We start from the raw sequence: 27001 nt of genomic DNA, 5'->3' as shown, positions 1-27001 counted from the left end.
TCTAGGAGAGAACAAGGGCATTTAAAATATTTTAATTTCATATTTTATATTCATAAAATGGCCCAAAATAAGGAAATGTTTGAGCTGTTTAAAATGAAATTTTACAGATTGTTACCACTTGCATCTACTTGGACTTTTATCATTCCACTTTGATTAACTAGCTTTTTAAGGGGTCAAAAGTTATCTAATCATTTTACCAAGAACAGCGGCTGCACCGTCCGAAATGCATTTTTGAAACATATTTAGCATTTGGGTGAATTGAGTTTTCTTCTTTTCAGTTTGATTTAAATATACACCATAACGGGAGAGGTGGTTCAAGTATTTTCCATAAGCATATTTTCCTTGTGCTAAGAACAGGCAATATAGCTTTTTGTGAAACAAACCAACAATACTTAAGATAAGGTTATATATTGCTTTTGAAACCTGTCATTCATAGCGAAAATTTTCTAACTTCATCTCTATCCAAATATCTGACAAAATATAACATTAAACTCTCCTCACTAAACTAACTAAGAACTAATGACCAACAAATTGTTCAACTAATCATCAAATCATTTCGTACAGAAATACATTTCTAAGTGTATGAAAATATATGTAGTTAGATCGATTAATTCAGCATATTCATTGATTTAGAAAATAATATAAATATATAATATTATTTGTTTAGTTATAGACATTTCCTACTTCTAAAATGTTAATATGCAATATATAGTAAGGACGCACCTAGTTACTATTTGTTTCTCTTATTCTAATAGGCACTACTCGAAAAATCTTCTTCTGATCTAAGAGCCAGTTTCCAAAACTAGCGCTATAATAATTAATATAAATCCAATTTGATACATATACCCATACATTTTGGCCTTAAATTATCTAGGCAGTCACACCTGTATTTCCAGTCACTATGCTGATCTGGAACCCGGTCGTCCACTGCTAAAAGTTATGAAAATGAAATGAAAGCTTTGAGTTTCACGTCCCACGGTTATGCCGGTTAGGCTAAAGGAGACGGTGATGATGAGTAATGAATGAAATGGTGGAATGAAGAAAGTGGGAGGAAACGGGAGAACCCCGAGAAAACCCACGCACACGGTGTTTATCCACCACAAAATTCACTTGGCGGTGGCTGGGATCGAACCCGGGACCCCAAGCACCAGAGGTGAACGCTCTACCACCGTGCCCCCTTGCTAAAAGTTAATAATAATAATAAAAACTTTCTTCTTCACCACACCCTCGCTAGGGTTTGATAAACATAAATATTGATGTTCATTTAACCACCATCAATCACCAAACACGGAAGTTTAGATTATATCTAATCATGTATAAAGAGGTAGTTATAACTTTTATAATAACCTTATATATTTTCAATACTTTAGTACGTTAATCTGCATTACATTCATGAAATAAATAATGCATTTTTCTGTATAATGGAAAAAAATGAACTTTTGTAGTGTAGTTGGTAGTTGAAGGTTGCAAGATGTTGATATGCCAACCGATGACAACCTTATAAATTGGAAAGATACAGGATTCATAGGATCATTTCTTATTGTATACCGGTACCATTCGACAGCAAGTACAAGCGGTATAGACAAAGTATACGAATGATAACATCAGAACAGCAGAACTAAAAATTTTTAAGAATAAAGTTTTCCTATTCTTTCCAAAACCGACGTTTTCATTTAAATTTTTTTATTGCTTCACTCAGTCCCAGATATGCACTGTGTTATGAATTAATATACATCACAATTTCTTATAAATAAAGATATACACTCCATAACATATACTGTATATATATATATATATAAGCCCCCCCGAAATCTTACTATAGTAAAGTATATGAAATATCTTTCAGAATTTTCACATTTTCAGGCAAAGCTCCCCCGAAAGTTAGCAAAGCCCCCCGAAACAAAATCCTAAATAAGCCACTGTATATATATATATATATATATATATATATATATATATATATATTCTCCCTGTATATATATAAAATTAGATTTTCCTGTTGATGTAGCAAACTGCGAAAACAATTTTAAATTTTAAATTGCATTTAGAAGGTAAAATATTATTCTAAATTATTTATTTTATATTTTTAAAACATTGTGACTTTGACATACAATTTACGCTGATAACTGGTTCCGAAGGTGCCCATATGAAGCTTCTTTATTAACTTTTGAATCCGTAATGATTCCTTAAAACGGGGACTTATAACTACGCAATCCACAAAGTGAACCTTCATTTTTACGACAGAAGCAAAACAGCTTAATTTCCCACAAATGTTCATTTCCTAACTCATATTATAGCCATTTAATACTCGGATCCAGTAAGTTTCTTCCAGCAGGAGAGCGCAGAAAAAACAATTATACAGGATGGCCCAAAAGTAGGTATACATCCCTGCATTGATCAAATATAACATTTTAGTTTATGGGTTTATTTGCTTCGGCTCTTCCGAGCTTAAGATATAACTAAAAACACATTATGAACCAATAATAAAGAAACTAAGTCTACCTGATGGATAACAATAAAAATGATATTAAATGCAATTAAGTGATCAGTACAGTACTGTATACCTACTTTTGGGCCATGTATTTCTCCGCCAATGCTATGAAACAATTATGAAAAGATTGGAGAACAAAAGAGGGTACTACTAAGGTCCTGGGTTTTAGCTAGTAATTTAGTTTCCCAAAAGTAGGCTATGGTCTTGGATTTCGAAAGCCCGTTGAACCGCTTTCTTTACAAGTAAAATAAAGTATCAGAATTGATAGGTCTCTTCCAGTTCCGAGGATAGTTTCGAGCAATTTGGTATGTAAGTCAAGTAGATTATGTTCTTGGGAATCTATCTAAAGGGAAACGTCGGGTTTTCGAGGTGATTCATTACTGAGGTTTAAGTGTATGTAAAACTGAAATACAACCATTCTGTCATGAATGCAAGGCATTAATAAACTATTTTCTGTTGCAAAAGTAGCCCTTTCGATAATGAACTATGATTATAGATGCGATACAATTTTTCGTTTTTGAATTTCTAGGATTTTGTGTAACTGTAATATTAATTAATTGAATTTACAGAAGTGTATTTCACCCTCGGGTTCACAATATTTTTACTTATTCCGAAATGAAAATAAAATACGTTAGAATCAAAAGTGAAGGAATACAACGTAGGATTAGTGAGCGTTATAATAAGAATACCATTTAAATTAATTGAATGAATGGAAGTGTATGCTTACAAGAAGTTTCAAGTTCTAATCTCGCGGTCGATCATTCTCACTATTTTCTAGAATTTTTGATTTCCATGGGAGAGTCCTGAGATAAATAGAACTCCTATAAGACTTAGACGGGTTCCTTCTAAAATTTCACATTTTTAGTATAAAACAGCTTTGCTTGTAATCTGTTAACAAACAAGTGCAGATGACAACTGGAGGTATTATGGACAAAATGTAAGAACAATAATAATATTGACCTAAAGTTTGTTGGACTTTTCGTATTCTAGTGTTATTAACGATGAAAAGCTTCCCTACAGGAGATACAATGTTACAAGACGGAATTTAGTAGTAATATGTTCTCAACTTACGGTACAGTAATCCTTGGCATCTCCAATTTCTCCCTGTTTCCTCAAAGCTGCTGCCATCTGGAGGAGAGCAGCTCGATGGTGGCGTGTATTTAAATCTCCCAGTTGTAGACTTCGGGACAGATCATAAGCTTTTACTGCGTATCTCGCGCTTTTCTCTGCGTCTTGAAGTCGTCCGAACAGCTGCGACAGACCTACATACACCTGAAACAGATTAAGGGACAGGATGAAAATAAATTAATTGCTATTATTTGTTATAAATATTATAAATTGATTTATACTAAGTAAACATTAGCAAATAACTTATTACCATTAGCAAATAAACAAAAATTTCGTTTAATGATACAAATTATTATTATTATTATTATTATTATTATTATTATTATTATTATTATTATTATTATTATTAACTTTTTTGGGGTTTAGCGTTCTTTCAGCACTGAGGGTACATGAGACGTGGATCTACAGTTTAACGTGCAATCCGATCCACATGAGCTACCGCAGGAAATCGAATCAGCATCTCCTACGTCGAAAATTAATACTACTATTACTAAAAATAATAGATACACTCAGGATTATTGTTTGGAGCAGTGTACAAATTGAACACTTTTCCCAGGGATTTCGCCCATATGCGCACAAGATCCATCATACACACACTTAATACTAGTATATATATATATATATATATATATATATATATATATATATGGATTGGTGCAGAATTCTTTGTATTTTTTTCATGTTTTTAAACACATCAAATAAACATGAGAGAGAAGTTAATCATCAATAATATATTCTCCTTCACTAGCTACAATACTCTGCCAAAGTTCGAGTAGTTTTTCGAGTCCACACCTGTAGAAATCACGTTGTCATCCGTTGATGTTCGGAGCGCATTTTCATTGAGAAAGGAAGTTCGTTGAAGGTTGTCTAATAGAGGGAAAAGGTGAAAATATGAGGGTGTAAGATAAAGTGAATAACTTCCCAATCCAATTCCTGGATAATGTTTCTTTGGCAGGTTGGTAGAATACATGCGTGCGTTATCGGGCAATAATATCATTCCATGCAATGTTACTTGACATTTTTCTTGGATTGCGTCTGCAAGATGTCTCAGTTGGTGACGGTTCCATGTCAGAAGGGCCTGGACAAAAGGGCGAGGACAGAAAGGCCCGAGTCAAAAGGGTCCCGCGACAAATGGGACAGATTCAAAACGTCCCCGCATCTAAAGGATTCGGGTCAAAAGGGTCCGCTACAAAAGGACCCGAGTCAAAAGGCCCCTTGCGTCAAAAGGGCGAGGGTCAAAACCGTCCCGCGACAAAAAGGCAAGAGTCAAAGTGGCCCCGCGTCAAAAGGGTCCGAGTCAAAAAGGCCCTGCTCAAAAGGGTCCGGTAGAAACGGCTCCACGACCAAAAAGCCTGAGATCAAAGCAGGAGTGTAAATCAGGTATGCACAAGGGGATAGTGTCTCTTTAGGAAGTTGAAATGTTTGTCTAAAAGAAGGAAGAATATCAGTGGTTAATTGGATTAGGAAATTTGAATGGCGATATTGATTTTGTTTGGTTGTGGTTTGTTCTGTAACCGCTATCGCTTAAGTCGGTTCTCCATGAAAGTTTGCTTGCAACCCTGTCTTTGTGAGTTTGTATTCTCGTGACATAGCCCAATCAAACTTTATATATTACTGACTTTCCCCTTAGTTCTAAAATTCCATTTCTACCCCTCGATCAAAGTATAAAAATACATATTAGTATAAAAATATTCTGTAGAAAAGATAAGTTTAATTTTGCTGTTATAACACATGTGGATCTGTATGCAGAATTAGTCAAAAGTATTGAGAAAGAACAGTAATAACGACATTCGTGGACGGAGGAAAAAATAAATTTTGTAATTGGTAATATTGCAAAAACTGCTTTGATTTGGAGTGTGGTCATCATGAAAGCCATCTTGAATTCCGCATATTGGATACCATACAATATTTTTAAATAGAAAGAGGTATGTCTCACATAAATTGGGACTACAATCTTCCTATAAACGATAATCTAAATTGATTTTTGACAGACTGCCATTGGTTTACGAGTTAGCGTATGCTAATTTTGACATTTGTCTAGTAGAAAGAATATCGGAACAGGCAAATAATAAATAGAACGTTCGTCGTGTTCTTAATTTTTCTGTTCGTATGCTTGCGTTTGTAAAATATTGTAGAGTGAGTTACCACATATACTAATGGTAAGTGCAACATATTTTTAAATAGTAAGTAGGCCAATATTTGTTGTTAATTGTTACTTTACGAATATAAAGCAATATAATGCTCTTAATGTGCAAAGTTTCGAATATTCAGTAGAGCTCTACGAGTTCCTTCAAATAATAGCAGGTATTAATAATATTTCATCTCGTCAGTGTATTCTGCTGTGTGGGTTTAATATGGTAAGAGTATATTGGTAGAATAGCTAGAAAGATACCGTATATTATCAAAATTAAAAAAATAAGATACTTTAATTTTCTAGAGCTAACGCAGATAAGCCCAAAAATTAGTGGGAATATGTGTTTTCTGAAGAATATAAATTAAACCTGCATGGATGTGATGGTAAAATAATAGTTTTTTGGCAAGCAACTACAGATCTAAATGTCAAGAACTTAAGCCTATTGTAAACCACGTAGGAGAAAGTGCAATAGCTTGGGTTATTTATTGGAGAGTTATTGTGTTGACGAGATTATGACGTATATATATATATATATATATATATATATATATATATATATATATATATATATATATAGAGAGAGAGAGAGAGAGAGAGAGAGAGAGAGAGAGAGAGAGATGCAAAAAAGCCGGCTTTTTTGAATTTTTTTTTCCACATAAAAAGCCGGCTTTTTTGAAAAAAAACGAGAATTTTGGAAATTTTGGCTTTTTTCATTTTCATGATTTTTCTATCTAAATAGCTTTCTTATAGTATATTCTATAGTTAGATAAGAATTCCATGACCTAAATGCCACATTTCGCTCTAAAATTCACCAGCAAGATGGATGGAGCACATGTTTTACGAATTAAAGCTAACATGAAGAATGTAGCATTTGAGGGCAATTTTAGAGACTATTTAATTTTATTTTAACTTTTGAGTTATCGACATTTTTTTCTTCTCGGGATCATTTTAGTTTGTCATCCGTGTTTCATTTCTAAGAGCTTAGTACTCTAGCTTCTAGCGCAAAAGTTAAACTATATCCGTTTCTCTATATATCCGTCAAAGATGACGTTTTTCAATATATCCGTTAAACCGTACCTCCATATTTGTGTTATACTGTAGCTGTGCAACGATTCAGCAATAATTTTCCGGATACAACCTTGAATACTAATTTACACAAATAATGAGTAGGGGATTTAGAAAAGTACTTTGGGAGGAATTTCTCTGATTGTTTCGTTTTCTAAAATGTCCTAATTTTATTTGGGAGGAGCTTGAAGTTTATGAGTACAGGCATAACTAATATTTCGTTTCGTTTATATATTTAGCGATAATCTTCCGGATACAATCTCACTGAAGCTCATTTTATACGGAGAATCAGTGGCGGATTTAGAAAAGTATTTTGGGAGTTTTTTTCTTACTAATGTTTAATTTTTCTAAACATTCGTAATTTTTACTTGACGGGAGCTTAAAGTTTATGAGTAAAGGCATGAATAATAGATATTTCGTTTGTTTTAAACATTAAGTAATTTTGGGAAACAGGCTTCCGTCCGAAAGACCGCCCCCCTAACCTTCGCAAAACCGTCACTGCTGGTAATTAGTAATAATAACGATTTAAAAACAATAAGAAAGGAAGTCGGCCAACTCACAGTGCACGCACTATTTCTACTTCACAGATGGAATGAAGAAAAGCTTTGTCAGAATGGTCGAATGCTGAGTTGAATCCTGGACTTCCCAATAGAAGCACAAAAGCTCCACTCAGTCATGTTTGTTTTGCAGTTGTATTTATCTTATGTTAAATAGACTCCGTAGTCCTTTTCTTTTGGGGGGTGGTGGGTTGAGGAGAGTTCCATAATGATATGAAGTGTGTGAGCCAAGAACATGATAACTAACAAATTTTTAATTGCTGAGTTATGCAGCACCAGATAGACAGCAACGCATACCGCTTCGTTTAATTCTTCATGTATAGTCTTAATGTGAAAAATCAGCTTTCCGACTTTCAAAATGGATTGTGCAGCAGAAAATCTCTAATTTCTTAAAATAGTAAAATTGTGGGTTACCATGTTTTTGCCTCATACCCTTCATATGTTGAATCCCTCTTGTTAAAAATTCAGAAAACCTGAGAACTGAGTAAACTGTGATGGTGGTTATATAAAACTGTAGAATTTCAAGAATATACAAAACCAAAAGCTCTAGATGTGCAGCCTTTAAGTGTATCATATATATATCTAAGTATTTTTTTATGTTTTATTTTAATTTTATTTTTTTCCAAAAAGAGGGTATGGAATATTTTGAAAAATACTACATAGAATTTTGCTAGTTATTTGTGTATTTTTTAAAAAAAATAAGTATTTACTTTTAGGGTTGGCTGGTTTACACCAGCTGGTTTATTTTCTTTTTTTAAAAAATAAACAACTGGTTTAAACCAAACAAATATAAAAAGAACGAAAAATGCGAATCGTGTGAACTTCGAGTTTTTGTATTTTTTACTGAATAAGAACATCATACTGAGTTAAGTGATAGTTTAAGTTTGGCTACACTATATCTAGTTCTCCAGATATAAAGCATACACACTTTGATTGAAATATATTGGATCTTTTGATCTAATAAGTTCGTATTCTCTTTTGTGAAAAGATTCTAGCCTAAATTGATGTGTCAAACCTACCTCTTTCCATACAAAAATATTCTGTGATACCCAGTGTCAAAAAATCCAAGGTATAATATGCCATACCCCATTCAATGGACTTTTTGCATCAATACCCAACTGCAAGATTTACTTTTCCTGCGTTCAAGCGTATCGTTATTGCTAGTCTGCCGTAACATTTTTGACTAACCAAATATTTTTCCACGTGTGTGTTCTTTCAACACAAATAAATCAGGTAATGTCCACAGAATGTTCTTCATCTAAGCAGTTTTATACTTGTTAGGGTTTTCAGGCTATATCTCAGGCTTTTTTGTTTGACGTGCGGGCCTTTTGAGTCGACCCTTTTGTCGCGGAGCCTGTTGACGCGGAACACTTTGACTCAGGCCCTTATGACCGGACCCTTTTGACGTGGGGCTGTTTTGACTTGGGCCTTTCTGTCCTCGCCCTTTTGTCCGGACCCTTCTGAAGTGACATCGTTGGTGGCAATAAATGCCGGCAGTGATAGGTACACCTCGTGGAAGCCTTTTTAATTCAGCACAAACTTGCTATTCCACCACATGCATAAAACCTACATTTTGAGGATGCAAGATGGTCTTTATATGGGGAGTTTCTTCGTTGTTCGGGCTTAACTAATTCTTTCCTTTCCTTATGGTGACATAAATACAACATGTCACCAGTAATGATATTGCATAAGAATGGTCGATGTTGTTCACGAACCAGTTGATGACGTGCAAGCTAAGATGCACACGCTGATTTTTGTGCTAGAGCATATGGTACCTTGAATCTTGTCCAGTGAATACAAATGTCGCTCGATGGTGAAATGCTTACAGTTAATTACATTTCCCAGTTCTTGGGTAGATTGACGCGGATCATTATGGATTAAATTGTTTAAACGAGCTTCATCAAACCCCGAAGGTCTTCTTGAACTTGAAGTGTCAAATGACTCTCTTTAAAACAAGAAAATAAATTTTCTTGCCGCGGTCTGTCCGGTGGCATTGTTCCCATACATGATGCAAATGTTTCGAGACGCCTCTGCTGCTTTCGCCTCTCTATTGAAGTTAAAGAGAAGAATTTGTTAAAAATTTTCCACTTTCTCCACTTGATATTCCATTTCGTAGCGTCCGCGTCTCCATTTACTATCTTCAAAAATGAAAAATCCAATATGTAAAATCAAGCACAAAAAGCGAATTTCTAAACAAAAATGACAGTAGATAAATAAACCAATAGCGACCGGAGTATTAACATAATAATACTCCAGTACTAAATAAAAAGCGCCACGAATGTATGCATTAACATAATAAGGTATTGCTATACATATTATTATTTCCGTTTGTATTATTGATGCTTCTAGGTGATACCAGATAATCACCCGTTTGTGTGAATGTTGTAACAATAACACTACATATAAGGATACTTCTCCAGGAACTTCAGACATAAACATTTGGTATTCTTTCCGTCCCTTCAAGCCACTTTAGATTGCTCCTGGCAAAAAGAATACACTTTCATTGGTACCTCGAATGATGGCGTTACCACGAAAGAAAATGAAGTAAGAAGTGTTACATGGTGCTCCTGCTGAAATTGTAGGTGCATGCCACCCGTCAGATTGGATACAGTCAAACATTTCATTGATTTCGTGCAACCCGATTTTGAGAGATCTGTAGTATTAGCCCTGGATGAGCATTTCACGCACACACTGAAGCATGATGTTCATATTGTTTCCCTTTCCAATCATTTAACGAATAAATTAAACCATTTGGTATTGGTTTTATGTCAAAATTTAAAAACTACTACGCAGTAGGAGTAGAAAACTGACAGTTATCTCTTTCTTTTTGTGCTGTTACATCGTATCAAACCGCAACTTTAATCAGCAAGTCTTACATAAAAGCTGTTTCAATGGAGCTGCTAGTCAAAGGCTTCAAAGTGGAGAATTATGCTCTACAATCCAAATATATTTACCGAAGCAGATTTCTTGCCATCTTGCCATCTCGACGAGACCAAAACAAGCGAAGCCAGTGAAACATCCAATTTGAACACATCAGATGGAAATATTTTCTCGTCTGCAAACCCTCTATTCTTATTCTGACTTTCTTCATCACCAAATTTACCATCAACATGCTGTACAGACAGGTAACTCTGTGGTAATCACTTCTTCTCTAGACTAACGATGTGTCACAAGTAAGAAGCTATTCCAAAAACTTACATTCAAAATAAATATTGGTAAGAAATCTGTCGGAAAGAAGAGGATCCAATCTAAGGAAATCCTATCCCACAAAGTGTTTCCATGGAGATCAAGTTCTCCAGAAATGATAGGTCCACATCAAACCGAAATTCAATTGAAGATAACCTATCTTCTGATAAGTCTACAGTCTCCTAAATTGTTCAGCCTAGTATCTGACGATGAAGAGAACACCACCGGATCTGGAATATTTATATTGTAACCAACCATACAGGCTTGATGAAACTAGTGAGGCATGGATCTACTGTATTAGGTGCATTTTATGAGTTTATGAATTCTGTGCTGGAGAGAGAAAATGGAAATTTTACACATGTAAGCTTCGTATTTATCATGGCTAAAATTAACCTTCGTTTTTATACAATTCTTTTACCTTCTAAACATATTTCTTTTTATTTCTTTTCGTTTATTTTAAAAAATTTAAAATTACTGTAACTCTATTTAGTAGTATTTGAAATATCACAAGTTTGAATGGTTGCAAGTGAAATATAACTCATAAAACTATGTTTTTACGAGCATATTTTTTCATCAATCAATATTTGGAACACCCATATCCCATTAGGGTACTAGTTTTCAGCTCTCATTTTTTGATTATTTTTCTCTTTTATGCTGTTACTAACATACAATCAACTATCGCACGCCAGACACCAATAATTATTAAACTTGACACAACCAGTGTTTCAATATTTAAAGTTTGACAAAGATTTGTTTGGAATTTCGTCTTTAAATATAAATATTTTCTTAGGGATCTGATATTTAATCACTTTACCCTAGTAATTTTTGAAATCAGTACTAAAAGAAACAGAATCTGAATATTCTGTGTGTTACCTTAGAAAAGTTTTCTCCTCCAGATGCAACCTTCCAGGTGATATGTTATTTCTTGTTATTGTATAAAATTTAAAGCTCATATATTTTACAGTCTAGCTTAGATTTTTTTCATAACACTTCTACTTTGATTAAAAGGCGTATCCCAAGGTCACAGAGGGGGGTAATTATTTATACCAAAAATACAGTATCTAATCAAACCGTCAAGTTAGAAAGATGAAACTTGATATATGAACTATTCCTAATTGACAATAAGAGGACATATGTTCAAGACTTTTGAAAATTTTTGTTTTAAGGGGAAGGGGAATGTTCTATCTCAATAAATAAAAAATGAATATAATTATAGTTGTTTGCGAACCCCTTGGACCGCTGGACCAATTTTGATGTTTTTTGTTACATGAGCTGATCCTAGCCTAATTAGTCTTTTAGTAGAGGATGAGAAAAGTTGTAGGGGTGGTAATGAAATAAATGTAAAAAAGCAATCAAAAACGACTTTTATTGGTTTCCATACTTTTCGAAGATGAAAGTGAATAATGGCACTCCAGATCCCGTTCAATTCGAAATTCATATATAATCTTACATCAAACGTCCTCGGCTAACTTCGCTATGAGTAAAATTAGGAAAGACGGAAACAGAGAGAAATTCCTTAAAGTAAGTCGCTTACAATCTAAAATTGCAGCATTTTCCAATCGCATTGGTCGTTTGAGCTTCACGTTGGTAAGATGCTCTATGTTAGATGAAAAAAAAAAACAAAAAAAAAAAAACAAAAAAAAACACTGTTTTCAGTTGAGGAAGACGTTGAAACAGAGCATAAGTTCACGCACAGATGACAGAAAACGTGCACATTGTCGTGTAAGGAAATATACAAAATCTCGAATCTGTTTCCCAAAAATGTTGCACTTTTGGAACGGCGAGAGCTCAAGCGAACCCTGCTGCACTGACAACGTTACTTTTTAATTTAACATAGGGCGCCTTACCAGTGTGGAACGAAAACGTATAATTGAAAAAAATGTCACCACTTTAAATTGAATCCTTCCCCATTTTCAATAACGTTTCTCTCTTTCTATTTTTTCGTATTACTCATAACGAAGGAGGCCGATGCCCCCGGACGTTTGATACATTCCGGAATACACATAATTTCAAGGGAGGGTTCAATTACCTACGATACCCATTCCTTCAGAAGTTTTTTTTGTAGATATATCTTAATGTCTTGCTAAAGGAGGAGAAACCCCTCCCAACCTTTTTCGTACGCCACTATACATATATAAACGATTCTTGTAGTTTCAATGTGATTAAAGGATTGATGTTCTCTGATTCAGTGTGGGAGCATAGAATTCCACTTCCAGTATGGCTCAGATCGAACGTTAAACTATAAATATGCGTTTCATACAGCCTCTTTACTCGAAAGAAAGAAATAGCAATTATTGATTTCAAAGTTACGTTAAAATACAGAAACATAAAAATATACAGTAAAATATTTTGATTTGGTATACCGGTACGCTAAAATTTTAAATAATTATTCATATAGCACTTATGGTATTTAGAATAACTTTCCAGTTCTAAATACGAGAAAGAAAACTTTTGATTTGGATTTGCGTTGAAACTTTAATGTAGCAAATTTCAAGAAACCGCAAGATATTACCATGGTAAATCTTGATTACGTATAGGGAATAAAACAGAAGGTGAAAATGTACTTGCAAAGTTTTATAAATCTATCAGTGAATTTGTCTTGGCAAGAAGGAAAGGTTAAACTTTTTTCTCTTGATGTAATCAGAAATACCTCCAGTCTCTCCTGGGACTTCATGCAGTCATAATTCTTTTAAATATCTTCCAACTGACTTAACTAAATATTTAATTTTCTACTCGGAAACTAATTGATAACCTAATTTCTTTAAGTGGATTTTCTCGAGGAAAGTTCTCGACTACTACTTGCAGCAAACCATACAAAAAAATGTCTGAACTAATGCAAACTTAATTTGTATGTTTTTATTGGTTAATTTTAAAAAAAATGTTGTTTGATTCTTTCAGTAAAAATATTGGAAAATAAGTAGACTTTTCTATTGTTTACACAAACAGTGTGTAGGAGAAGATTTTATATATACAGGATGTTTCAATATATTTATATATATTCAGGATTTTATATATAGGATTTTATATATATTTAGTCATTGACACTGACTGAAGTTTTATTATCAGAGTTACAACAAAATGTAAGAAGGGAAGCCGCTTCCAAACATGAGCTTTTCAATCAAAAGTGGAAGAATTTTTTAAATTGAAAGAGCCGTTTGGGCTGTACACTTTTATGCGCCCAATGTTAAATGAAAATGCAACGTTGTCATTTACTTGGACCCACAACATAAAGAGAATGAGGCAATGTTTGAAAGGGAGGCTGGCCATCGATACGTTAGCGTAAAAGACAGTAACTTCTTTCACTTATGTTACTGGTCCAGGTAAATGGCAACGTTGCATTTTCATATAACATTGGGCATATAAAGAGTGTAAAGCCAAATCGGCTCACCCGATCAAAAAAAAAAAAAAAAAAAAAAAAAAAAAAAAGAAAAAAATCCTTCACTTTAGATTTAAAACATCATATTTGGAGACGGATTTCCCCTCTTTCATTTTGTTGTAACTCTGATAATAACAGAGTTACCCCATGTCAGGGGACATTTGGGACATCCTGTTTATATTTAAATGTCTGCAATTATTTGATTTATTGAATTTATCTTCAAATTATCATATAACAGAAGAACACAACTTATTTTTTTCCTATCAGCAAAGTTATGTGATTTTATAGGATTTTGAATGAGAAATTTTCCTTTAAAATGCACAGTCACATACAGATTTCAAAGCTCTCTTATGCTAAATGATTAGAATCCTTGTATTTAATACAGAAAACAAAAGCTTGAATTCCTGAAGGCACCCAGATTTCGTCCTTCATTTACTTTCCATTAAAAAGTAAATGAAAAGATCACAAAGCATAATATGTAAAATGATGCACCACATAAGCAATAATAAAAGAAAAGCAAACGATAAGCTTTAGTTTTGAATCGAAATTTGAAATTTGAGAGACCATTATGAAATTAGGCACCCAAACTCTATTTTATAAATATCTCTCTGCAATTTTCGAAACAAATGATTTCTATTTTCAAAACAATCAACAACAAACGACTGGCCAGTGTTCTTAGGTTCGCTTAAGAAATTTTCCCTCGACTGACACAATTTTCCCTTTTCTTTTCAAATTTTCCCCAGATAATTGAGTGTCCAATTATTATGAAAGAACTTATGTGATAAAATTAATTTAGTTATATCAAAGGAAGTGCCAACTACATTTTTTGTTCATTTGTGTTTTGCTTCTATTATTTTCACTCTTTCCTTAACTTTTTTTTTTACAAAAAATACAAAAACACTCAGTCAACAATGAGTGCAAATTATGCTACTTTGAAAGGACACACACACACACACACACACACACACACTTACCTACATACACAATTGCTATTGTAATTGTTTATTTTTGAAGAACCCTAGATTTCCCTAGATCCCCCAGTATTTCCCTAGATTTTCACTTTTATCGAAAAATCCTTTTTTCCCTTTCTGCTAAATTTACTACGAAATTTCCCTAGATTAGGGAAATTTCTCTCAAACTACGAACACTGCGACTGGCTTGCATTTTGAATCAAAATCTAAAAGTATAGTGTCAGTGTGAAACTGAACTCCTTAGCTTTAGTTTGTAAATATCTATTTATGTTTTCCGAAACAAATGATGTTTTCTTCAAAGCAATCAACAACAAACGAAAAACAAATGATTGTTTTTGATTTTGAATCGAAATTTGAATTTTGAAAGACCAGGATGAAGTTAGCCTCATACCCTAACTTAATTTTGTAAATATCTCTTTAAGTTTTCCAACATTTTTTTGAACAGCCAATAACAAACGAAAAATAAACGATTGACTTGAATTTTAAATTAAAATTTGAAAGTGGAAGGCCAGTGTGAAGTTGCACGCTCAACTTTATTTTGTAAATATCTCTTTATGTTTTCAGAAAAAAATGATTTTTTCCCCCCTTGAAAACAGTCAATAAGAAACGATTGGCTTGGGTTTTGAATAGAAATTTAAATCGGAAGGAGAAGGGGGAATTTTACACATGTATTTGAAGATGCCTTGAAATTACAAATGGAAGTCGGACCGACAATTATGGAGTCAATAAATTATGAAACAAGCCAATATACTTTTACAATTTCATTTCTGAATTTTGCCACTGAACATCAAAGTTTGTTTGTGTAGCCAATAATACAAATAAACGTTATTTTTTAAAATATTATTTTTCACTTTTATCAGGCCCATAACTTGTGGGGAGACAGGGGGGCAAATGGGCCCCCAAGGAAGTTCCCCGCCGTTCGAGGGGGGCCCATTTTAAGATAAAATTTTCTTACTCCATATACAATACGAACATGAAATTATAAGTGAAACATCAAACAGGTTTACTACATTACGTAAACAAAATAGCACACAAAAGGTAAATTAACCAAAACTGAATCATGAACCCATTTCAGTAAGAAAACATCTACTATTAGGAGTCCTAGAAATAATATTTATTCACATGGCCTTGAAATTTGTCAATATTATCCCCTTAATTAATTTGTTATGTATGGAATGGGTCCAGGGGCGTAACTAACGGTCCCGTAGACCTAGCCGTGCAGGAGGGCCTACCGGCTGCGGGGGACCCACAAAGAGTAAGAGAAAGATGGAAAGAGGTAGGCCAAGAATTAATAAAATAGCTTTTTGTAGGGGGTCCAAATTCTCGTATTAATGCTCGCCCCTCCAGAAAAAAATCTAAGTTACGGCGCTGACTTTTACACAAGATTAACAAGTGTAGCTGGAGACAAAAATCGCTCCATACGAATATATTACATTTGTTTAGTTGATTTCTTCTTCAATTACCAGAGGATCACAAATTTCTTTGTTACCCACACTACTCAACATAGTGACATAAGAGTAACGGTAATTTTGTTTTTCTGTATATGTACTTATTGTAAATAAAATTATATTTATATAAAAACAATGAGAACAACTTGACAAGAAAACATGTACAGGTTTGTTAAAATAATATTAAAACTGGCTATCCAGCTCTTTTTTAAAGGTTATATCTTCGTGGTCATATGTAAGAAATGGTAATTTTTAAGCTGAATGAAAATACCACGTGGAAAAGATTGTTTACGTTTGTCTTGGTTTCATTTAATCTATTCATGAAGTACATGAAGTACGGCAAAAATGTAAAACTCGATAACGTTGTAACTGTTATGTTTATGACTACAAAATTGTGGGTCGAGAAAGAAGAAAAACGTTTAAAGTTTTGTTATAGACGCATTACTCAATGGCGCTTGAACTGTGATCACGTGACTCAAGATGTAATCCATACAGGTAAAACTGCCTCCATAAGAGAGAAGTATCAAGAGATAGTGAAAAGTTCATTGACACAAGAAATATTAATTTGCCACTCAGTGGAAGGTCAAGAACCAGTGACGATGTGACTGAAAGACAGTTCAGAAGAACGTGGAACGGAGTCCAATGAAATCGTTTAAACGAGGATGTTTGGAACAATACCGAGGTAAAGGTTACACGAGATCGCACGCAAGAAGTATCTTTTGCTTCTACAGGGTACAGCAGAGCGATCTTCCTTCTGGCTACATAGTTAATGTACGCATCTTTGGCGCATCTTTGGGTTTCCGGGTTCGATTTGGATCGGATTCCACGTTAAGCTGTAAATCCATGTCTCATATAGCCTCACTGTTGAAAGAGGCGCTAAACTCAAATGAACCAACCAACCAACCAGTATAATTTGAGTTCAACGTTTGTTAAAACATTCTGAAAGTGCCAATAATCCGAGGTTTTGTTTTTCTTTTGCAAGTAAATGAACGCATTGTTGAAATGTTTATAAATCTCCATATTACTACTCGCATTAAGACCCTTCAGCAACTCAATGGCATTCAGAACAAAGTTCCCCATATTCACTAATTACCTAATTTTCAACTGTATCTTTTGTTCTCTCCCGGGTTTGATTCTCGGTGGGGACACTCGGTCGTAGAAGTGAAAATATTTTTTCAGGCCAGCTATCCTGAGTGGAGTTTCCCGTACTCACACTACCGGGATGGTACCTACCATACCGGTCCCAGGTCACTTCCTCCCTTCCCTAATCCTTTCTTTCTTCCCTTTCCTCGGATAGTGTGATCGCCGAGGGACACCATCCCTCATATACGTCAAGGGCAAACATGACGTATAAAGAAAGCCCAGAAATTTAATTCCTAATCCTAATCCCTGTTTTGTTAGCGCAAAATTTTGTGCATTTTTGAGAATCTTTCATAACTGCAAACAGTGCCACGCATTTTTATACTAACTTTTGATTTTCAACTTTCTAGCATTTACTGAAATGAAATGAAATCTTTACGTTTTACGTCCCACGGTTATGCCGGTTAGGCTAAATGAGACGGTAATGATGAGAAATGAGTGAAATGGTGGAATGAAGAAAGTGGGAGGAAACGGGAGAACCGTGAGGAAACCCACGAGCACGGTGTTTGTTCACCACAAAGTCCACACGGCGCGAGCTAGGATCGAACCAGGGACCCCAAGCACCAGAGGTGAACGATATACCACTGAGCCACCGCGCATTTACTGGAATTACAAGAACTACTGAACTTTTAAGCTATTAACTAACAATTGCGTCCAAGGCAATTAAGGAAAGCAAACATACATGCAATGTAAGTAACTGAAGAATTCATTTCGAAAGAAAAAAAAATCGATGATGGTACACAGAATAAATCACTTTTATAAGTTAAAATCAAATTTTAGAGACAATTTGTGTCTCGCAATCAATTATATAATTGATGATTGTTAAAAGCAAATGAACTGGGCAAGTGATTGTTCCATAGATCAGGTATAATAGAATACACTTAGGGAAAAGTTTTCTGATCTGGCTTTTCATATTTAGAGGATATTCACATAAGTGAACTGCTCTATCAACTATTATTTTTAAAGTACCATATATAGTGCATTTAGTCCTGATTTCATCAGTACAACGAAGATATTTTAAAACTGTCTTCCTCCTCTGTTGAATCGTAGTGAAAGTTGTAATCCATTTGATCTCTTCATTGAGTACAAAAGAATTAACTGATTTTATCTATTAAAGAAAATAAACTGTAATTATTTTTGCTCGACATCGTTATCAGTGATTTTAAACAAAAGAAACTTCTATACATGTTCTCAAAGAGAATCTTTCAAAATATCAAATAGTTATTATTATCTCCAGGTTTAAGCATGCATGGTATCATTAGAACCAATTTATATGGGTTTCCTTTACTTCCATTCATCTTCCTCTTTTCTTTATTATGTTCATTTATTGTCCATTTATTGCAGTATTGCGCCCATTTTTATAATTGAAGCTATATGAGATGTGAACCTACAGTTGAAGGTGGAATCAAAACCGTCACATAATACGTTCAACGTTTTCTTACCGGGAATCGAAACAGGTACGCGCTAGCCACTAGACCAGCTGGAAGGGCTTTTCTCTATTTTGTATAAACAGTAGCGCCAGTATTTGATAGGGAGATCGAAGGTTGCTGGCTCTGTATTCCCCTGTCTCAAATTCAAATTTGCCTTGAGTCGGCCATCGGGTTGAGAGCATTTTATCAGCATGCTTTATATTTTTTTTTTGTCATAACCTTAGCGACCAGGCACGTGGCATTTATTAAAAATGAGAACTTCAAAAGTATAATACTAGGCAGTAAGCTCAAAAATCATTACATTATTCAGTATGAGGAAGCTGGTTACGTTCATATTGCTGGTGACTGTGTTGGTTGAATTCTACATGCAGAAGACGAGAAAATTATTCGGTGTATTTAAAAAAAAAAAAAAAAAACTTTTGGCAAATTTTTAAAATTTGGCAAATATCTGAGAAGCCATATGCACATCTGTTTGTTCGATGAGAGACCCTTGTAAACCTAGTTATGTTGTAATCCAATGACAAGATTAAAGAAAGTGTCCCTTCTTATTTTGAAAGAGGAAGAACGTTTTGTTTGGTTTCCCTTCAAGATACAACTTTATCCGTATTTCGAATAAATTCTCGACATCACCCATACATATAAGCATTACATTATATTATAGATGCAATTAAAACATTGTGTATATAGTTAAATAAAAACATTTTAAATAAAAGAAGGATACTACTTGAATCATTTTTCATTTGAGGCAGGTGCGATAGACATAACAGTGTGTCAAAGAGAATCTTCGTTGAAATGTTTGGAATACAATGATCTTCAAACATTCAATTGCTCCATTTTCCGTGGCAGAAATTAACAGCGAAATTTTCTGCTGTTCTCGTTCCATTTTAAAGTAATTTTCAGACAAAACGTCAAGATAGAATGCCAGAAGTGTATCGTAATCTTTATATTACATTTCACTTTTTTGAAAGCTTCTTAATATTTTACTAATGAGATTCTCATAACTCACAATTATTAATATTCGAGAAACATTTTATACATTGATTTCAAATACAATAGTACTATATTGGATTCTTACTATCAGCCAAAATATTGGATAAATCTCGTCTCTGAGTACTAATCAATATTTTACCTATTCCTTGATTGTCAAGATAATAAAGTAAAAATGATCACAAATACACTAAAATGTAACAAATTACGCAAAAGAAAGTATAATAGGAAAGTTTTAATACCTGAAAAAATGAAAACAGTACTTCATGGCTCAAATTTTGACGCTATTATAGAAAAGAGACAAAGGTATGGGGAAATATCTTCTGGTAGAGTGTCAAAGTCGTATAAGCGGAGAGTAAAATTTGACTAATAGACATAAGTGAAGTATTTTGTCTCTGCAGCACATAAATTTGAGTTTCCATGTATATTTTTATTTCAAAAGGATCGTTTGCCTAACATTGTGCTTCGAGGGTACGACCTTTGAGGTATATCCTTTAGCATTCCTTTTGCAATAAACTTTTTAAAACACTTGAACTTCTATTGCGTGCCACTAAATTAAATTCCCAACTTTATGTCAATTAAACAATAAGTACTAACCTATCTCCCTGAAATCTTAAATGGGACAATATCGCGTAATACGAAAACGGGTTCTGATAGAAATAATATATCCTTTCTCGAAGCTGCTTAGGGTAAATTCTTTCGTGAATGCACATGTTTGGACATTTTTGTTTACTGTCAATCACTAATTCTACCTCCTTTCTAAATAATGCTTTTCCTTTCAGTTCTAAATTCCATAAAATGTAAAAATTAGATATCTAAATACAAACTGCATTTTTTTCTAGCAGAATAAACGTAAGGGATTCGGAAACCACATAAGGGGTTAGTTGGACTTACCTGTAGTTCGAGCGCTGGGTCGTGGATACTTTGTGCAATTTTGTGAGCTTGTTGGAAGCACTCTAGTGCTTTACAAAAGTTGGCCAATTGTAAATAGACATTTCCCAGGCAGAGGTGGACGTTGCCCGCGGTTCTACACTGATCACACTCGTTGTAGAGGGACTGACGGCCGAGTGCCAGCGCTTGTTCCAAAACTCCAAGACGTTCATGGACTCTTGCTAGATTGAGATAAGCCTCCGCTCTTAGACTAGGACTATCCAACTCATCTGCAAGACCAAGCTGATGTTTTGCAAAGTCCAGGGATTCTCTGCAAGAATACACAAAAATTCAAGTGTTATGATTCGTAAGTAAGATAATGTGCGTATAGGAATATTTAATATATGTTTCAGTTCTGCGGAGTACATATACATCATTAAAGATGGAACATAAAATATTGTTTACGCTTTGGTTTGTCATGACTGTCTACAGTTGTCGTGAAACTAGCATTTGAGGCAATGAATATTTACGCAATTGCATCACCGGGTTAATACATTTCATTTAATTTAATTAGAATTTGTGGTTTAATTGAACCATTTTATTAATTTTACAGAGATGATCAAGTCGTGAAGTATACTAACGCATTACAATTAACAGTTAATCAAGTCTTTAGATTTCTTACATGCATAAAGGAATGATGAAACCGTCTGTAGAAGAGACAAGTCGAAAATGACCGTGATCGAAGAATCTCTTAACTTCTTTTAGTATCGCATGGGCAAAAAGGAATTTAAAGAGCTCCAAACTGAATAAAATGTCATCTACTAAGGCCAGAAGAACGACGGCTACAAACATCACTCCAAAATTTTTCTTGTCTCAGTAAGCACTAATGAATAATCACGGTGAATCTCTAAACAGTTTGTTTCACCTGCTCTCGAAAGTTTCTGCTGGTAGTTTCTATGGGCTTTAATATACTCGATTCTTCACTACCATACTTGTTAAAAAAAAGTTAATCAATGTGAATTCAATACAACTCTTACGGGATATAGCTTTTCCATATAATTTGCCTCCACGCGAATTTGAGTGCGGAGGGACAGTGGTAGATCAGATTGAAATTCAGCACAATTTTACTAGTATTAATATAATATAGTACCAGTATACATATTATATATAATCCAAGAAAGGTCCGCGATGTCAGTTCTATCGAAATTCGGAGAGTTAACATATCACAAGTGTCAACTTGGTTCTACACAGGAGATGCGTTTGAGTTTTCCGCACTTTAAGAAACTATAATAATAATAATAATAATAATAATAATAATAATAATAATAATAATAATAATAATAATAATAATAATAATAATAATAATAATAATAATAATAATAAAACTTATAGAATACCAAGTATAAATAGAAATTAGAATCCCGTAATTTTCACAGCCATATGACCAGAGTGGTTCATCTTTATCTTTCTATCATGGACACAGTTACGCTACCTCTACTTTAATGTGGGTATAAATTTAGAGTTCCTTTTTAGGATCAGGGACAGTTTCCCGGCAATTTCCTCTCAAGGGTCATCTGGTACTAACATTCTAATGAAAAACGTGAAACTACATCATTCAAGTTACAAAAACACTATTATGTTTCTGTTTTCAAAAGATTCTCTAGAAGCGGGGAGAGGGACTGAATATTCATCGTGTCTTATGTGCTACAAAATTATAAATAAAACTCGGAGAAATATCCATCACGCCTAATCTTTGATGTAGATTTACCAGAATGTTTATCCATGAAACGAACGTCGTAGGAAGTTAACTTATATAGATATGAAATGCTAAATGCTGACTATACATTTGGTCTCTTATAGTAATTAAAGTTTGATTCACTGTTCGAACGCATGTGGTTTTGGGATTTCTTTGTTAACGTGGGTTCCTGTCACCACGGCATGGCGCGTCCTCAGGTTACGGATCGAGGAGAAGGTCTCTAGATATAAAGGTTAGTTGCGAATATACTGAATAAGCAATCGCGGACAGTCGACTGATAGTGGTCCTCCAGCTTGGGGGTTTGGGTAACGCTAACAACCTCATCATGTAAAAAATGCACTTGTTCAGAAATATTCACAAAAGCCTCGGACAAGGACTCATAACTTGGAACCACCTCAGCAAAAGAAAATGGACATGAGATTTGGAACATGGAATATTAGAAGTCTTTATAGGGCAGGTGCGTTAAAATCCGTAACGAGTGAGTTGGGGAAATACAGGACGGACCTAGTAGGAGTTCAGGAAGTTAGGTGAGAAGGAAATGGATCTGTGAATTCCGGAAATTTTACGTTCTTTTACGGGGAAGGAAATAAAAATCACCAGTTAGGAACAGGGTTTTTTGTTCACAAACGAATACTACCAGCAATTAGACAGGTTGAATTTGTTACTGACAAACTTTCTTTTATTACTCTTAAGGGATGGTGGTGTGATATTATTGTTTTAAATGTACATGCCCCAACTGAAGATAAGGATGACGATTAAAAGACAGTTTTTACGAAGAAGTAGAACGCAAATTTGACCAACTACCACGATACCATATGAAAATTCTATTAGGGATTTCAATGCGAAGGTAGGACGAGAGGATATTTTCAAACCGATTATAGGGAACGAAAGTCTGCATATGGAAAGTAATGACAACGGTGTTAGACTCGTGAATTTTGCAACATCCAACAACCTAATCGTGAAAAGTACAAAATTCCCACATCGCGACGTTCATAAATACACTTGGACATCACCAGACGGAAAAACACATAATCAAATTGATCACCTTTTAGTAGATAGAAGAAAGCAATCTAGCATAATTGATGTCCGGTCGTTTAGAGGGGCTGATTGTGACACTGATCACTACCTGGTAGCAGCGATAGTACGAGAGAGATTATCGTTGAATAAAGGTAATATTCAATGTCCGAAAATGGAGAGATTCAATTTAAAGAAATTAGAAGAGAGTCAGATAAGAGAGGAATACCAGATTGAAGTTCCGAATAGATTCTCGGCTGTAGAAGATTCGGAGTGCATTAGTGTTGAAAATACCTGGATTGAAATTAGAGATAGCATTAAAATTTCAACAAAAGAAAAAATGGGACACTCGGAAATACGTAGGAACAAACCACGGTTCGACCAGGAATGCATTAAGCTAGCAGAGAAGAGAAAACAGGCAAAATTACGCTGGCTACAAACCCCGAATGAAATAACTACACAAAATTTCGCAGATATCAGGCGGGAAACTTCCAAAACTTCAAACAAAGAAACGCGATTTTTTAAAGCTAAAATTAAGGAACTTGAAGATAATAGTAAAAATAAAAACATTCGGGACAAGTATAAGGGGATCAGTAAATTTAAGAAAGGCTATCAACCATGTGCTTATATATATTAAAGAAATCTGACGGTACAGTTCTCACTGATACGGATAGCATCTTAAATAGATGGAAAGATTTTTTCGACCATTTGCTTAACACGCAACCAAAAACTAGTGTGCGTGGAGAAAAGGAGATACACACCGCAGAATCGTATATTCCAGAACCCAAACGAATAGATGTAGAAACGGCTACAAAGAAATTAAAGAAACACAAATCTCCTGGTGTAGTTGAAATTCCGGCTGAGTTAATTTAAGCTGGAGGCGAAAAATTGTGGAACAAAATACACAAACTCATTCTCCTTATCTGGGACAAGAAAGAATTGCCACAAGAGTGGAAAGAATCAATCATTGTTCCAATTCACAAGAAAGGCGACAAAACTGACTGTAATAATTATCGAGGCATTTTTCTTCTGTCAACATCCTATAAAATACTTTCAAATATTCTATTAGCAAGATTGACCCCATACGCAGATGAAATTATTGGAGATTATCAGTGCGGATTTAGACGAAATCAATCAACTATCGACCAAACATTTACCATTCGCCAAATACTCGAAAAATAGTGGGAATAGAATACCCCGGTATATCAACTATTTATTGATTTTAGAAAGGCGTACGACTCGGTTAGGAGAGAAAGACTATACGACGTTTTTAGAGAACTTGGAATACCGAGAAAGCTAATTAGATTAATTAAGATATGTTTAAATGAATCCCAAAGTAAAGTCCGGGTAAAAAAAATGTCCACGTGTAATATGCCATTACAGTCTAATGAAATTATGTTTTTAATAGGAGGGTGCCCGAAATTTTTTGCACCGACTGTACTTGATGTTTAACAAAAAATTTCTGGCTGTTCATATAATTCGTAATTTTATTTGTTATTCTATTTCAAATTAACATGGAAAAACTGTAAAAAATTCATTGGGAATGATAGTTTTGGGAATCAATATCTTTATTTATATTTTAAATTAGTTATAAGTCTTGCATATGTATATGTAAATGGATTATTACAATTCTTACGGTGTCAGTGCTATCCGAAAATATAGATCCACTATTGGACGGAACTTTCCAGATCAAATAACCAATCTAAAATTCGACAGAATTTTCAGGACCACCCTTCACCTCTCTTTTAGATACCTAGGTCCTTCTAAAAAACTAGTTTAATCCAGATTCTACCAAATTTTATTCGTTTCAAAGCCCCACCGCCAAAATGCTTAGTTTTGATTGGCTGATAAACCCACGCTATGATATTAGGGCGCAATTATTCCATTCCAAGCCGGAAAATCTTGCTGACAACAGCCAGATTTCGATCGTCGAGCTTAAAAGGTCGCAACGGAGTGAGAAAACTGCAAACAAGGTAATATTTGGGAGTTTTTTAACCTAAAATCGTTGGAAGTCTCTAGGAGCCAAAAAACTATTAAATTTCATAGTCAAAACTGGACTAAAAAAAGCTGAAATAGTAAGTGCAACAGTGACGCCATGTTTTCATCTGCGGATCGCTATGGACAGGATTCAACAGTAGTGTGATTTCCGTCTTTCTTTTCCCAAAACCGGTTCAGAAGATCAGTGTTTCCCATCATATTTCTACCTCCCAATTTTCCTACTAATTGAGGGTTACAAGACCTGTCCATTATAGATTTGTTTATGTAGTTAGTGAGTGATTTTTTTTTAATTACATACATGGCGGTATTTAATTTTGTGGTAGTCAGTCCAGTAATCACAATGCACGTGTAAATTTCAGTAAGGGCTCCTATCTGACTCCCAAATTGGGAGTACGGCTTCCAGCGGGATGAGTTGAACATTCAGTTTGTTCCGGGTTCCTGCCCCTTCAGGGCAGGGGTCCTATTGCTAGCTAATACTCCGATATGTCCCCTCAGGGCATCGATTAAATAGGTCGAGTAAAGAATATGATTTAGTAAATATAAGGGCCAGTTGGCCCTGTTCATTTCTTTCCTTTCGTTACCTTTCATAGAGCCGATTTAACATGGTAAAATCTGAATGATTTCTGTGTATATTTATTAGTATAACATGTATTAATGTAGTGTGTAGTATGAATGTGGCATGATGTGTCTTGTAGTTCGAGTAGTATGTGTATATTTGTAATGTAGTATCAGTGATAGTGATAATTAAGTGATGAAAGAGTGTGTTGGACAGTGTAGTATTTACTATGCGATAAATTTTTATTACTCCGTCATTAAGTGAACGTAATATAGTATAATAATTCCGTGTACAAGGTCACATTCAGTTGTTCAAGGGTTCATTATATCGTCGCTAGCCCTAGTGTCAAAAGTCAGTACTAACCGCCATTCTTCCGTCGAGGTGCTTAGTGATTTAGTTTTCATGAAATTGACCTTTCTTTCCGAAATAAAACCTAGAAGGTATAATTCACAGCCCATATGAATGTACAGTTAGGTCAAGTGACCTAAAATTAATATATTCTGAAAGTTTCAACATTCTGCATAGTCTAGAAATCTAAATATTTAAATAAATAAACAATACGTAAATTTTTAACAGAAGTCGGGCGATATGATGCTAGTTCTTCGCTTTGAAAATATATTAAATGTCCATTTTTCTTCGTGGCTGTAGAATTTCATTGTTGATGCAGAATTTTATAAACATTAGACATTATCGCAGATAATTCTATTTTCAGTGAACATACATAGGATTTTTTTTTCTTTCGTTCTTAATAAAGCTACCAAGTATTACATAGTATTGTGTGTGTGGTAAAAGAGTCTTGGGTTCGAGTGAGGTTGTCGTGCGGTGATCGGAATGGGAAAATGTTTGTAGTGATTATAGATTTTAAAGTATTATGATGAAATGTGTAAATAGGCT

General features: G+C 34.4%; 1 protein-coding gene across 1 annotated transcript in view; it reads right to left on the bottom strand.

Moving 5' to 3' along the window:
• Positions 1–3553: 3553 nt before the first annotated feature.
• LOC145661599 (43 kDa receptor-associated protein of the synapse homolog) overlaps positions 3554–27001 on the bottom strand; it is a 259156-nt gene continuing 235708 nt past the window's right edge. The window contains exons 4-5 of the mRNA XM_081726917.1: positions 20808–21114; positions 3554–3763 (exon numbers count right to left, since the gene is read on the bottom strand). Of these exons, the coding sequence (XP_081583043.1) occupies positions 3554–3763; positions 20808–21114 (517 nt within the window). The remainder of the gene's footprint in view (positions 3764–20807; positions 21115–27001) is intronic.

This window comes from Thermobia domestica, chromosome 10 (genome assembly GCF_964235325.1).
Source record: "Thermobia domestica chromosome 10, izTheDome1.hap1.1, whole genome shotgun sequence".
Classification (NCBI taxonomy): Eukaryota; Metazoa; Arthropoda; class Insecta; order Zygentoma; family Lepismatidae; genus Thermobia; species Thermobia domestica.
Note: the sequence above shows the minus strand (reverse complement) of the source record. Positions and strands in the feature narration are given on the sequence as shown.